Source organism: Girardinichthys multiradiatus, chromosome 9 (assembly GCF_021462225.1).
Source record: "Girardinichthys multiradiatus isolate DD_20200921_A chromosome 9, DD_fGirMul_XY1, whole genome shotgun sequence".
NCBI classification, from domain to species: Eukaryota; Metazoa; Chordata; class Actinopteri; order Cyprinodontiformes; family Goodeidae; genus Girardinichthys; species Girardinichthys multiradiatus.
The window spans coordinates 11,704,715-11,720,021 of NC_061802.1; the positions used below are offsets into that span (position 1 = coordinate 11,704,715).

The following is a 15,307-nucleotide window of genomic DNA, read 5'->3' on the forward strand; positions in this document are numbered from 1 at the left end:
ATGTCCTGATCAGATTCTTTTAAAGAGATGGACTAATCAGTCGCTCAGAGTTTGGACTTTATAGACTTCTGATCGGTAAATGGCATTTTAAATACTTAAAAACCCTTTTCTCTGTTTATTAAATGGATGAAAACTAAGAACTCTCACAGTTTTCAGTCTATAAACACATCAACCAACCACATGACCTTAAATGCACATTATATGAGTTTTTAAAAGTCTGATTAGGGACATATGCTGTAATGCATAAATGTAGATAATGTTTTAATTTCTTCATCTTAAATTGGATTCAAAACTACACCTTTTGTCCTAACGGGAAAAACTTGAGTCCGCTGGTCAGACCTCAAAGAAAACCAGAAATTGTGTTGACCAGAAAAGGCCTAATCTTATTTCCGTCCAATCTGAGACATTTAAAAGTTTGCATTCACTGAAATCAACGTCTCGTGTTGGCCTAAAAACTTTTATTTGCTCTATATTACATGCTCTACATTTGTTTTGTTCTGCTGCCATGTTTCCTCTCTCTTGTGATGTGACTCAATCTTTGGACTCGAAACACATTTCAATGCGTTTCCCATTAATTATGTGCAGAAAAAAAGGTTACAGATTCATAACCATAGCATTTTGTTTTGAATTGTTTGTTTTGAAGTGTACAGCAGACAGAGAGGGTCACATGACTCGGAAATAAAAATCTGAATACTGTTTAATATCTGGGAGCACAAAAATAGGCCTCTTTCATCTAAACAAGGTGGAATTGTGGTTGAAAAGTGAAAGTTAATATTGATCATCCCTGTATGGGATAAATTTAAACGGAACCTATTGACCAAAGAAAAGTAGAAATGTTAATATTTCAATACATCTCCTCCAGCTTTGTGCATCTATACTGAAATGTTTGTCCATTCTTTTTTGTGAAATGTCTCAAGCTCTTTCAGACTGAATGGAGAACATGTCTGAAGATCAGTTTTAATCACTTGTCACAGATTGTCAGTTGGTTTTAGGTTTGGACTTTAACTAGGCCAATCTAATTCATAATTACGCTTTCATCTACGCCATTCCATTGGCTGCATGTTTAGGCTCGTCGTCCTGCTGGAAGGTAAACCTCAGCCCCAGTCTGATCCTCTTAGCACCAACTAACAGGGTTTTTTCCACAATTGCTTTGTATTTAGCTCCATCCATCTTCGCATCAAATCTAACAGGCTTCCCTGTTCATGCTAAAGAAAAGCACCCCTACAGCATGATGCTGCTACCACCATGTTTCACCATAAAGATGGTGAGTTTTGACCTATGTGCAGTGTTAGTTTCCACATTTGCACATACAGGGGTTGGACAATGAAACTGAAACACCTGGTTTTAGACCACAATAATTTATTAGTATGGTGTAGGGCCTCCTTTTGCGGCCAATACAGCGTCAATTCGTCTTGGGAATGACATATACAAGTCCTGCACAGTGGTCAGAGGGATTTTAAGCTATTCTTCTTGCAGGATAGTGACCAGGTCACTACGTGATACTGGTGGAGGAAAACGTTTCCTGACTCGCTCCTCCAAAACACCCCAAAGTGGCTCAATAATATTTAGATCTGGTGACTGTGCAGGCCATGGGAGATGTTCAACTTCACTTTCATGTTCATCAAACCAATCTTTCACCAGTCTTGCTGTGTGTATTGGTGCATTGTCATCCTGATACACGGCACCACCTTCAGGATACAATGTTTGAACCACTGGATGCACATGGTCCTCAAGAATGGTTCGGTAGTCCTTGGCAGTGACCCGCCCATCTAGCACAAGTATTGGGTCAAGGGAATGCCATGATATGGCAGCCCAAACCATCACTGATCCACCCCCATGCTTCACTCTGGGCATGCAACAGTCTGGGTGGTACGCTTCTTTGGGGCTTCTCCACACCGTAACTCTCCCGGATGTGGGGAAAACAGTAAAGGTGGACTCATCAGAGAACAATACATGTTTCACATTGTCCACAGCCCAAGATTTGTGCTCCTTGCACCATTGAAACCAACGTTTGGCATTGGCATGAGTGACCAAAGGTTTGGCTATAGCAGCCCGGCCGTGTATATTGACCCTGTGGAGCTCCAGACGGACAGTTCTGGTGGAAACAGGAGAGTTGAGGTGCACATTTAATTCTGCCGTGATTTGGGCAGCCGTGGTTTTATGTTTTTTGGATACAATCCGGGTTAGCACCCGAACATCCCTTTCAGACTGCTTCCTCTTGCGTCCACAGTTAATCCTGTTGGATGTGGTTTGTCCTTCTTGGTGGTATGCTGACATTACCCTGGATACCGTGGCTCTTGATACATCGCAAAGACTTGCTGTCTTGGTCACAGATGCGCCAGCAAGACGTGCACCAACAATTTGTCCTCTTTTGAACTCTGGTATGTCACCCATAATGTTGTGTGCATTTCAATATTTTGAGTAAAACTGTGCTCTTACCCTGCTAATTGAACCTTCACACTCTGCTCTTACTGGTGCAATGTGCAATCAATGAAGACTGGCTACCAGGCTGGTCCAATTTAGCCATGAAACCTCCCACACTAAAATGACAGGTGTTTCAGTTTCATTGTCCAACCCCTGTGGGTCCAAAAGTACAGTTTTGGACTCATATGATCACAACACCTTCTTTCTGATGTTGTTAGCGTTGCCTACATGGGTTGTGTTAACTGCAAACAGAACGTTTTATGGCTTATAATATAAAAAAACCCTTTTTTCTTGCCACTCCTCTGTAGGACAGATTTGTAGAGTGGAAGGTAAGAGCTGTCCTATGAACAGATTTCCCCACCTAAGCTGTGGATCTCTGCATGTCATCCAGAGATTAATGCTTTCCAACGGTCATGTTGGCACGTTTAAAGTTGTCCCATAGGTTTAATTTTCAGAAGTTGCATTGAACATTGATCTGTAAGATGTTCCAAACTTGGGATATTGTTTTATTCTTCAACCCTGCCTTAACTTCTTCAATACTTTATCCCTTATGGTCCCTTGGTCTTCGTGATGCTGTCTGCTCACACCCCTCTGGGGCCTGCACAGAACAGCTGAATTTACTGAACATGAATTACTTATTTACTAATTAAGTCTCTTTAATGCATGCCGTTGTTTTAGGTAAAGACATGTGCAAGTCAGAGTTTTATTTTTCAGGGTTTTGAATGTTGAAAACCACGTGGTATCTTGTATTGATCTTTTACATAAAAATGTCACATTTTACTAAGTTCTGAAGAGCAGGTACTCTATCAAGTCTAGGTTTCTTTTAAACAGAAAAACAATTCATTTGTTTAGCCTGACATTTAGAAATTAGGCTTCATTTAAAGCCTTTTCAGAGCGCTTTAGTCCTCAGGTCAAATACACGTCAGAGATGAACGCTTTCCTAACTGTGTGTTGTGCGTGACGACAGTGTGCATCTAAACCCAGGCTATTCTGGGATCGACATCTCGTTAAAACGGATTAACTGTCTATGTTTGATGTCATGGCGTCCACCTGAGAACAGCAAACACACACATACACATTCTCTCACAGGAAGAAAATCAATGAACAGATTTTGGTGTTTATTGCAGATTGTTTTGAAAATGTAGAGACACAAATGATAAAACAGTTGATTGCAGAGAGAAAATGAGTGGAGAGACATTAAAAAAGGACGAAAAACAAATTATTCTTGATTTGGTTTTATTAAACAACAGGATAGATAAAGACAAGACACACAGACAGAATATGATTGACAAACATGACATTACACTCATACACTTGATCGTTCAGCCTGATGTTCTAAAATTCAAACAACCGTACATGAAGCCTACCATGAAAAACATACGTGTTTGTTTCAGCGCTGACCACAGCAGTAACACATTTAAATGTACAGCTGAAACAGAACCGCTGAGAGTTTAGGGCTTAACATTTCTTTGGCTCAGACAAAAAGCAGAAATGCAGAAAACTTCTTCTTTGGTGCAAAACAACGCTCAGCAGTCAGTCACGAGCCGCCCTGAACGCACATCAAGAACAAGTGAGACATCCGGGGCCCTCCAGGAGCTTTTGTAGCTATAGCTCTGTTTTTCAGAGTTCACAAACTTATCCGTACACGGCTTCCAAACCCAAAAGTTCAGACGAGACTGACAGGTTATCAGATAGTGGCAAACATAAAAATAACTGGGATTTTATATTGTTCCTCAGCTCAACAAAAATGTCTTTTCTGAAAGCAGAGCATTTTTCCCTTTACAACATAGTAACTAAGAGTTTTATGTTATTGGACAGACAAAAAATGTATTTTTAGAACGTTTAAAGTTATCATTAACATATTCACGATTTCTAATTTAAAGTGCTCAAATATGTTGCTATCAGTCTAAAAAAATCTGCTTTAGCTCCTGTTTCTCTTGGCTCCCATCCTACTAAAGGTAGATGCTCGACTACCCTGTAAAATCAATCAAACTCATCTTAGATACAGTTTGACGCCTACACAATAACATCTAATGGTCAGTTTTTCTGTTTATTTGTAAAATCTTAAGACAAAATCTAGCCACCAAAAAAAAAAAAGCCTCTGGTCACATTGGGCCGCTGATAAAATTCTGTTCAGTAAGTCCATTTGTGATAGTCTTATTGTTTTTGTTTCATTTAATTTTTAATCACATTTTAATTAAATTCCACTTTCAACAGTAATTAATTCCTACAGATCAGCTGGATTCTTGTGCCTCTTGTGATGTCATCGACCCAAATACTCACAAAGCTAAATTAGCTGTTTTTCATTTCCTTCTGTGCACTTTTAAAAAAACACTTTAGTGAAATCCTGTGGTAGGAAACCGTACTTCATAACCCAGCCATGTTTTCGTTATAACTGTGCATTTGTTAGTGAAAATAAAATTCACCACTGGATAGTATCTTTAAAAAGCACGTCTCATGATGATGCCCAGACTACAAAAGGAAAAAGCTAGTGACAGTTCTGAAGCCCTGCAGGAAGCAAGTAGTTTAGCATGGTGTTACTTTTGGAAACCTGTGTTTACCTGTCCACACCAAAGTTAAAAATTTTTAAATTAAACTGTACCAAATTTGCAAACATATGATGAAACCCTTTACTCAGATTTACTCCTGTTGCATTACCATGCATAAAATTACAAAGCTCTTGCAAAGGAAGATTTGCACCTCAAACTGCACTGCGCAGCAAAAAGCATCTGGCCTGCAGTGTTCCCACATATAAAAAGGTGTTATGCATGCATTGGCCCACATTTACTGTATGTACATTAGGCTTGAACAGGTTGTACCACAATATATTTTTTATAGTATATTAGATAGTTTGTAAGAAAATTATTACAACATAGGTTTAAATTTAAAGTCTATTTCCTATAATAGTCCCCAGAATAGCGACCTAGAATTTAGCATTTATTTCTTGTTTCTGTTGTATCAATTTGTGTCTTTTGCGTTCTGTTTGTCTCGCAGTATTTATGCAAACTGTACCCAGGGCAAAGGCTAGCATTATTCTAAGACCAGTGCTGTTTGCAACATGTACTTTACAAGCAGTTGCCTTAATTGCCAAAGACATGCCTGTCTTTCTGTTGTGGCAATTCTATATTTAACAGAGAAATTTGATGTTTATGGATTATTCCAATTAATAATGCATTACATCCACAGTTGAATAATAATAGATGTCAGTTACAAACATCTGTAAATAAGACATGACCTCATTATGCAAAATAAAATTGAGCACAGTAAAAACATCCCCAGTCTTTTGGAGAGCAATAGCGACGGTATCCTGACCCGGAAACAGTGCAAAAAGCTCATGAGCACATTTGCGCCTGGGTATCATTAGTGCCATTTGCTTTGTGACTCAGATACTAACATTTAAAAGAAAGAAGCAGAGCAGTGTTTGTATATCAGCACATATGTGCTCGTTCTTTCATGGACAAACACAATAAATTTTATAAATACCTACTATATCTAAAGTGCTGCTTTTTTGAAAGGCACGGAATTGCTCTATAGTCCTAGAAATCAAACTACAGAATTCCCTAATTTTTTCTCCGTCTGAGTACCGCTTTTCTCCAAAATGAATGTCCATTCTTATCACTTACAACCCAACAATTACTCAAATGCAGACATTTTCCTAAATAGTCCTGTTGATATTCACAGCAGATCCACACCCACATACATTCAGTCATTCGCTCCCCAGTCCACCTCCGGCCCATCGTCCAGCCTGAAGATGAGGTAGGACAGCAGCTGGAAGAGGTTCTGCCACAGCAGCACCGCCACGTAGAAGTAAATGTCGCTTACGTCGGTCTGGCACGTGTCTCCGGCGAAGCTCATCTCGCACACGCAGACGAACCTGTTGATCAGGTTTCGACAGTAGCCTCCATTCATACACGGGTGGGATCTGCACTCATCCACTTCTTGTTCGCACCTGCAGCCAAACAACACAATACATAAACGTGTGTGTATATATATATATATATATATATATATATATATATATATATATATATATATAAAGGTGGCTATATATATATAGCCACCTTTTGCTTTGGTTACTGCTCCGCACACTCTTGGCATTCTGTTGATGAGCTTCAAGAGGTAGTCACCTGAAATGGTTTTCACTTCACAGGTGTGCCCTGTCAGGTTTAATAAGTGGGATTTCAAGCCTTATAAATGGGGATGGGACCATCATTTGTGTTGTGCAGAAGGTGGATACGGTACACAGCTGATAGTCCTACTGAATAGACTGTTAGAATTTGTATTATGGCAAGAAAAAAGCAGCTAAGTAAAGAAAAATGAGTGGCCATCATTACTTTAAGAAATGAAGGTCAGTCAGTCGAACAATTGGGAAAACATTGAAAGTGTCCCCAAGTGCAGTCGCAAAAACCATCAACCATCTACAAAGAAACTGGCTCACATGAGGACCGCCCCAGGAAAGGAAGACCAAGAGTCACCTCTGCTGCGGACGATAAGTTCATCCGAGTCACCAGCCTCAGAAATCGCAGGTTAACAGCAGCTCGGATTAGAGAACAGGTCAATGCCACACAGAGTTCTAGCAGCAGACACATCTCTAGAACAACTGTTAAGAGGAGACTGTGTGAATCAGGCCTTCATGGTAAAATAGCTGCTAGGAAACCACTGCTGAGGACAGGCAACAAGCAGAAGAGACTTGTTTGGGCTAAAGAACACAAGGAATGGACATTAGACCAGTGGAAATCTTTGCTTTGGTCTGATGAGTCCAAGTTTGAGATCTTTGGTTCCAACCACCGTGTCTTTGTGCGGCGCAGAAGAGGGGAACGGACGGACTGTACATGCCTGGTTCCCACCGTGAAGCATGGAGGAGGAGGTGTGATGGTGTGGGGGTGCTTTGCTGGTGACACTGTTGGGGATTTATTCAAAATTGAAGGTATACTGAACCAGCATGGCTACCACAGCATCTTGCAGCGGCATGTTATTCCATCCAGTTTGTGTTTAGTTGGACCATCATTTATTTTTCAACAGGACAATGACCCCAAACACACCTCCAGGCTGTGTAAGGGCTATTTGACCAAGAAGGAGAGTGATGGGTTGCTGCGCCAGATGACCTGGCCTCCACAATCACCGGACCTCAACCCAATCGAGATGGTTTGGGGTGAGCTGGACCGCAGAGTGAAGGCAAAAGGGCCAACAAGTGCTAAGCATCTCTGGGAACTCCTTCAAGACTGTTGGAAAACCATTTCAGGTGACTACCTCTTGAAGCTTATCAACAGAATGCCAAGAGTGTGCGGAGCAGTAATCAAAGCAAAAGGTGGCTACTTTGAAGAACCTAGAATATAAGACACATTTTCAGTTGTTTCACACTTTTTTGTTCAGTATATAATTCCACATGTGTTAATTCATAGTTTTGATGCCTTCAGTGTGAAGCTACAATATTCATAGTCATGAAAATAAAGAAAACTCTTTGAATGAGAAGGTGTGTCCAAACGTTTGGTTTGTACTGTAAATGTAGAGAGAGAGAGAGAGAGAGATAATGTGTTGGGCCTGGTACATTTTCAAGACAGCAGATATTAGCTACATGTGAGTCGATTCATTCATTATGCAATTAACTTCAATCAAGGAAAACCACATGACATGTATTTCAAACAACTGTTTCTGTCCTAAAGTATGGAGAGGTATTTATGGAACTCATTTATTCCATGGCTATATACTCCAAGATATAAAGTCGAAGCTTGTATATCCTGTATGTTTTTACTGTGCTCGACTGTTTCATTTCTTACTGATTTATAATTTACTATTTACTTGGGAGAGTGTAATAAACATTTTTCTCCAATTTTTAACTGTGATAAATATGTAAGTTTTTGCCTGTCACAAGTATACATATCTGTATAACATGTAAAAATGGGTCAGGCAGCAATCTCTGTAATGAGAGCAGGTGAACAAAAAAAAACTGTATTCACCAAGGCCTTCAAAAAAAGTGACCAAGGTTTACTTGTCATTTAAAACACAACATAACAAAAGATGTGACACCATTTCTCACAGCAAATTGCTAAAGGTGTCCCACAGGGCTCCAACTTAGGGTCTGTTTTGTTTTTAATTAAAAAAGTTTGTTTTTGTTGAGTTTATTTTTTCATAGCTGCTGCACCCCAGGGACTCTTCTGTATTGATAAGATTTTATTCATGTTTGTGTCCTCGATGCTGTTTCTCATTTTGCACATTTATAAACAATGTTATTTATAAAACTGATATTGTGATGCAGTGAAAGCTTTTCTCTCTTTAATACAACATCCTTTTGGTTTGCTGTTTCCTACAAAATTAGCCTTATTGTAATATCTTTGAAATTAAGCTTATATTTTTTTCATCTGTTGATTGTTTTGAAGATTGATTTAAATTTAAAACTTCATTTATTTCTAATAGTTGCATAATTTGATCGTATTGTATTATACTTAAATATTTTGCTCATTTGTCATTTCATTACAATTCTTCAATAGATTTTCTTTATTCTGCTGCATTTTCTTCATTTCCCCTTTGTTTGGGAGAATCCTAAATAATTTTTTGTGTATTCTCAAGTGTAAGAAAAAGTCTGAATTAAAAAAAAAGAAAACTGGAAACAATATGCTCTCTACACATACATTTTACCCTGTGGCACATCTCTAAAGTGGAACTGTTTCAGTAATTATTACTTTTTACTGGATATTCTTTCCTCTGATGTTGTCCAGAGGGCACAGGGCACTGTTTCTTCGCATAGAAAGGATGCCTCACCTTTTCAAGCAAGTTCTGGCAATGTCCCACTGAGAGAAGACCCCAGGGCAAACCCAGAACTCCTGGAGGAACAATATTACCTTTTTTGGGAAGATTGATGTATGGCTTACTCTGCTGGACCTCTTACCTCATTGACCTGATCTTAGATAAGCGGAACTCAATAGATGCATAAAAGGACCAATTCTATCCTACCTGTGTCCTATGAATCCTGGAGGACAGTCGCAGGAGAGCTCCTGGTCAGTGCAGTTCCCTCCATTAAAGCAAGTGTAATTTCTTGTCTCATCGCCACACACAGAAACAGGCAGCTTGGGCCTGCTAAGAGAGTACAACCAGTGGTCAAACACATGTGCTGTTGGTCCTTTATTTACAGGGTTCCAGCACATTTTATATTTCAAACTTCCATACATTTCATTTCTTCAATTTTTCAACAACGTTTAATAATAGTCTGCATATTTGGGTGCAAAACATATACCTTGAAGAGGTTTGCATAGTAGTCAGGTCTTATTATTTGCATGTTTCAGAAATCATGACACAACGTAAAGCCGTAGGTGGTATGAACCGGGAATGTGGTGAAGGGCTCTTCCGTTACTTTTTTCCCCTCTGGAAAAGCTAAGATTCTCATATTACAATGGATTCTTTAAGGCAAAAACGTGTTTAAAAATAGCAGTTTCAATGCTTTTTTGGCATCTGAACCATCTCAGATTTCACACAAATTAAGAACCACAGATGCAGTTTAAGAGTAAAAAAACTCAAAAACCAAGTAGGCCTTCTCACTACTAAAATGTTAAAGTTGTGATTTTTTTGTCTTTTAAATATAAATCCATGAAAAAAGTAAGGTTTTAGAAGTTGAGACGTTTATCTTTTAAAGAGACGATAACTTGATATTGTGTGGAAATATCAAACATTCTCAATATACTCAGTTTTATTTTTTCAATACTAACCTGGAAAATGCAATAGATACATGCAAATTAAAATTTTTACAAAACTTTGCAGGATTGCTGTATTTAAACCTGTAGTCACATTAATCAGGATTATTTGTTTAGCCTCCTGCTGTTTCCCCAATAAGCAAATAAATACAGTATAATAAGATTATTGACCAGCATATTGTCACATTTAAAGTGCAGGAATCAAGAAGCAAACAATCTCTCTACAACCTTCTGTTAGCAATATGAACGCAACTCCTCAGTGGATTTAAAAATAGGCACTTATCTCTGAAAAGGTACATTTTTGTTTGGGGAGTCTTCTGTTTAGATGGTTGGGAACGTTTTGAACAACAGCTGTCACTCATTTGAAAGAGCGGTTGGCTCATTTTGACAACAAACATCGTCAGAGGGAGTGTTAATATTTGCTTTTCTTGGCATTTTGTTGCATACAACTTGACAAAAGAACAAGATGTGCTGTGCATGGCATGTGAGAGACAAATATCTAACAGGAAACAAACACCTGGGAACGCTGCAGAAATAAATAAAGAAAAATAAAACTCACATTTTTCTGGCAATGATGTACCAAGGAGTTTCTTCCACGCGTTCACTGCAGAGCAACAGAAAGGGGAAAAAAAATGAAAGGAGAAAGAAAGAAGCACAAACAAGTGAGACAAACAAAGGAAACTCATTTTGATGAAAACTATGCAGCGAAGATGTTCCCAGTAAAGGGAGATCGCTTCACTGGCTGCTTTCTTAGCGAGACACTTGCAAAGATTTTATCCGTGCAAAAGAAGCAAAAAGGCAGAAGGCTGTGTGTTTATGGGATAAATGTTTAGAGGCGTTCTCCCGCTGGTTCTCAAAGGCAAACCATAGATGACAGGGGAGAAAAACTGGCTCCGAACCAGAGAGACTGAGGCCTTTTCTGGCTGACGCGAGAATAGAAACGCAGCTTCTGAGACGCTTACTGCAACTGTGGTTGAAGTGCTGAACAGAGGCAGAGACATGACGACATTTACAGTGCAACATTTTGTTTTTGTGTTGTGGCGCGGTCCCTTGGCTGTGCGATTTTGGAGCATTTATTTGTGTATTCTGTGTTCACTATGTAAGGCTTTAGTCGGTTTTTTGAAGACATTTTTGGAGCATTGAAAATAGTTTAAAAGGGACATTTTTTATTGTGTGATCCTTCTCGTTTTCCATTCTTTAAGGCCACATATTTACATACCCTGTATAAAAAGACCCTTAGCCTTTTTTTCTCTCTGTCTGACATTAAATACAACAATAAACAATTCCTGTTGTTTGATGTTGTATGTGTTTAATATCAAATAACAATCGTAAGAACGTTTATTACTTTAAGCAAAGTCAGAGGTTTACGTACACTAAAAGTAATAATAACCATACTATTAATTTTTTTCTGTTGATATCAATCCCAAAACATAGGCAAAATATCTTATAAAGATGCTGCTGAAGTTGGTAAGAGACTATCATTATCCACAGTGAAACAGTTCTGGCAGCAACATGGGCTAAAGGAAAAAAAATACCTTTTATTTTTGGAGCCATACGCCTTGGTCTGATGAAATAAAAATGGAAGTGCAGCCATTATAAAACCCTAATGTCAGTCCTATAGAAAATGTGTGAGCAGAGTTGAAATCATTTGTGTGAGGAAGGCCTTCTTCAAACACAGCTCCATCAGTTCTGTCAGGAGGAATTGTACCAACTTCCAAAAACACCTGAACCAAGTCATACAGTTTGAAAGGTAGTTCTAACAAATAATAATAAGGTGTAAGTAAACCTCTAGATATGAAGAGAATCTTAAAAGATTATCTAAAAGAGTCTTGCTCTCATTAATCTGACATTCTAGTCTGATTCACAGAGTTGAAAAATGTTATGTATTTTTATACAGTGTATGTAAATATCTTGTTTAAGCTGTATCTATTTCCTAAGGTTGTAGTGTTTGGCCATAATGGCGATCATTACTTTTAGAGGAAAAAGGTGGAAGCGTGCAAGTCTGAGAACACCATTCCAACTGTGAAGCAGAAGGGTGGCTGCATTGTTGTCTGGGTGTTTTGATGCAGGAGGGACTGGTGCACTTCAGAAAATAGATAGCATCATGAGAAAACATTATGTGGAAATAATGAAGTAACACCTTGAAACATCAGTGGACAATGACCCAAAGCATACCAACACATTAGGGCATTTTCACATCTATAGTTGGTTTATTTTGGTCTGCATTGGTTGATGAGTTTGTCAACTTGTAACTTTTTCTGGTGGTTCAGTTTCTTTTACACAGAAAAAACTCCAAGCCTGCCAAAACCTGTCTCTACAAACCATGTGAGGACATTCAGTCCGTTAATTGGTCAGACATGTCTGAGCCAGGAGTACAAAATGTAATACAGAAAGCAGAATGTAATCCTCTCTTATTAATATGTTTCTGGATACTATGTTAGTCAGAATTATCTGAAAGTATGCCCAATCGATTTTAAGAAGTTGTCTTGAAAGGTACATAGGGCTTCATGATTTATGAGAAAGATTTACAAGAAAACCTTATTTTATTAGTTTGATTTTCGCTACTGCATCCTACAGTGCAATGGATGTCTAAATAAAGGAAGACATTTGGCTCAAGCTTGCATTATATACCTGGTCGCTGTATCAGTTAGAGGTAGGATCAGGTTCACAGCTTAAACAAAATGATCTAAACTTCATTTGAAACAGTACAGAAACCACCACATCAAAACTTACTTGGTATCGTTGTTTGGCTGTGGTCACATCTAAACCAATAAAATACACCAATGGTGGAAACGAACCAGAATTTGTTTTCAACAGACTAAACACCTCATGTGTGACAGCACCCTTAGTCACAAATTGGTTAAAGGTCAACAGAATTGATGTTTTAGAGTTGCCACCACAAAGCCCTGATCTTAGTCCTATTGGAAATTAGTGTGCAGAGCTGAGCGGCCTAATCTGACCCAGTTACACCAGTTGTGTCAGGAGGAAGGGGCCAAAATTCCAGCAAACTGTTGAGACACTTGTACAAGAATACCCAAAGTATTTCACCCAAGTCATACAGTTTAAAAGCCAATTCTACCAAAAATTTGAAAATGTATGTAAACTTCTAATTAAAATAAAATATAGTTTTCAAAAGCCTCTAGAAAATGTTCTCTCTGAATACTCTGGCATTTTATCCTAACTGACTTAAAACAGGAAATGCTTAGTCTGATGTCATTTGAGACAGTAGGAAAAACTGTTCTCTTTTTATACAGTGACGGTGGAGGTAATTAGGAGTATTCCCCTGTAAACTACACAACACAATCTGCAGAAAAACACCTGAACTTACCTGCAGAGGGATCCAGTGTAGTTCTCAGCACAGAGGCAGGCATATTTTTCTGGCCCATGGAGACAGGTGGCTCCGTTGGCACACATGTGGTTTTCACACACATCCACCTCTTCCTCACAGTCCACGCCCGTGTAACCAAACTCACAGGTGCACTCATAGGTGAACCCATTGACGGTACAGTTACCATGGACACAAGGGCTCGAAGCACAGGTATCTATCAGGACATTGCAGCGTCTGCCGGCCCAGCCCTCAGCACAGGTGCAATTGTAGGTGTTGAAAAGGTCCTGGCACTGCCCGTTGTTCAGACAGGGGCTGGGTTCACACACTGGGGCCCCAATGCAGCCAGGAAGTGCAGGCTCTGACGATGTTTGAACAAACTGCTCCTTCTGCAGACGTGGGAGGTTCACCTCTGAAGATCTGAAGTAAGGCAGAGCAATGCCACCCAGCTCCACTGTGCCCAGACAACCAACCAGGGACCAGCCCGTGTTAGGAGCCAGGCCACCCAGGTAGATGTCCACCCCTTCTCTGAGGAAGTTCAGGTTGCTACCCTGGCTCCTGGAGATGCTGGCTTCCTCTATTTCGTCATCCAGCACCAAAGACCAACGAGAGGACTGAGCCCATGGTGCCACCATGAACAGATGTACTGTGTGCCACTCGCCATCAATGATGCTCTTCTTGCTGCTGAGGCTCACCGTTGACATATCCTCCTCTTTTATCACCTCTTTATCCTCATCCTCCAACCTAGAGAGGCCTCCAGAGGAGCTCTGAAGCTCCAAGAAGAGGACTCCATCCTGAACAGAAAGTGTGATGAAGGAGGAACCTTTCTCTGCATGCAGGATGGCTGCATTACGTTTCCGTGTGCGGAGGGTTAGAGACACATTGGTGATGTTTCGGAATATGTGGCCATTTCCCCGATAGGCAATCACAGTGTTGTCGTTGAGGAAAGTTGCGTTGGAGTAACCTGGAGGATTAAAAGAGAAATGCTCCAGTAAATGCAGTGGTTCTCACACCCCTGGTAAACTGCTAGGTTTAGTGCTTTAAAAAATAAGCCATGATAAATAACTTTGAAACCTTATCCACATATACAGTATGTTACATTTATGCTGCTAAATCAATTAAAACACGAACAAATCTGATTGAATTAAATAAATAAATAATCAGGTTGTTAAAACTTTCTTAAAGCACATCTAGACTCAATTCCAGCATGAAGTTTTCCTTGGTAGGAGTCAGCCAGCATGTTACAGCTTGACTTGGCAATAAGCTCTCAAACGTTCTAGCAGACAGCTATCTCTTTTGGACCAATAACTACTGGTATTTAGAACTGTACATGACTCCATCCATTTTGACTAAAAGTTAAATCTGAAGTAAAGTCCGCCCTGAGCATAATGCTGCCACCACCACGACTTTATTTGTATACGGTGTTGTTTTCATTATGTGCAGTGTAGTTTTTTGTTTTTTTTTTGCCAAACACACAAAAAGGAATTAAGGTTCAAACTCTCCAGTTGGTTCATCGGGCGGAGGAACTGTTGCCCCATGCTCTCTCAGAAGAAGAATTTACTGCAAAATCAGCTGTGCTTCTTAAATAGATAACCTTTAAAATATTTTAAGTATTAAGTGAATTTGACTTCATTGTATTGTAACTAGGATCAAAATGAAATGTTTGTAATTAATATGTAATCTGTCTGCACAATTGAATTGATGTGATGACACATTTTTGTGTATACATTAAATCTGTCTTGTGACGTGCCTTGAGATAACATTTTTTGTGAGTTGGTGTTATATAAATAAACTGAACTTCTTTGAATATGTTAATATTTATTTCCTCTGCAAATATTGGTCAGCTGCATCACTGTTTACATATGGAGTTCCA

General features: G+C 39.3%; 1 protein-coding gene across 3 annotated transcripts in view; it reads right to left on the reverse strand.

Moving 5' to 3' along the window:
• Positions 1-3,643: 3,643 nt before the first annotated feature.
• Positions 3,644-15,307, reverse strand: part of crb1 (crumbs cell polarity complex component 1) — a 32,600-nt gene continuing 20,936 nt past the window's right edge. For 2 of the 3 annotated variants that reach the window (XM_047373724.1, XM_047373726.1), the window contains 4 exons: positions 13,438-14,398; positions 10,669-10,713; positions 9,376-9,498; positions 3,644-6,373 (listed from right to left, as the gene is read on the reverse strand). In XM_047373724.1, coding sequence (XP_047229680.1) covers positions 6,127-6,373; positions 9,376-9,498; positions 10,669-10,713; positions 13,438-14,398 — 1,376 coding nt within the window. In that variant the 3' untranslated portion in view covers positions 3,644-6,126. The remainder of the gene's footprint in view (positions 6,374-9,375; positions 9,499-10,668; positions 10,714-13,437; positions 14,399-15,307) is intronic. The other variant, XM_047373725.1, reaches the window with a different exon arrangement.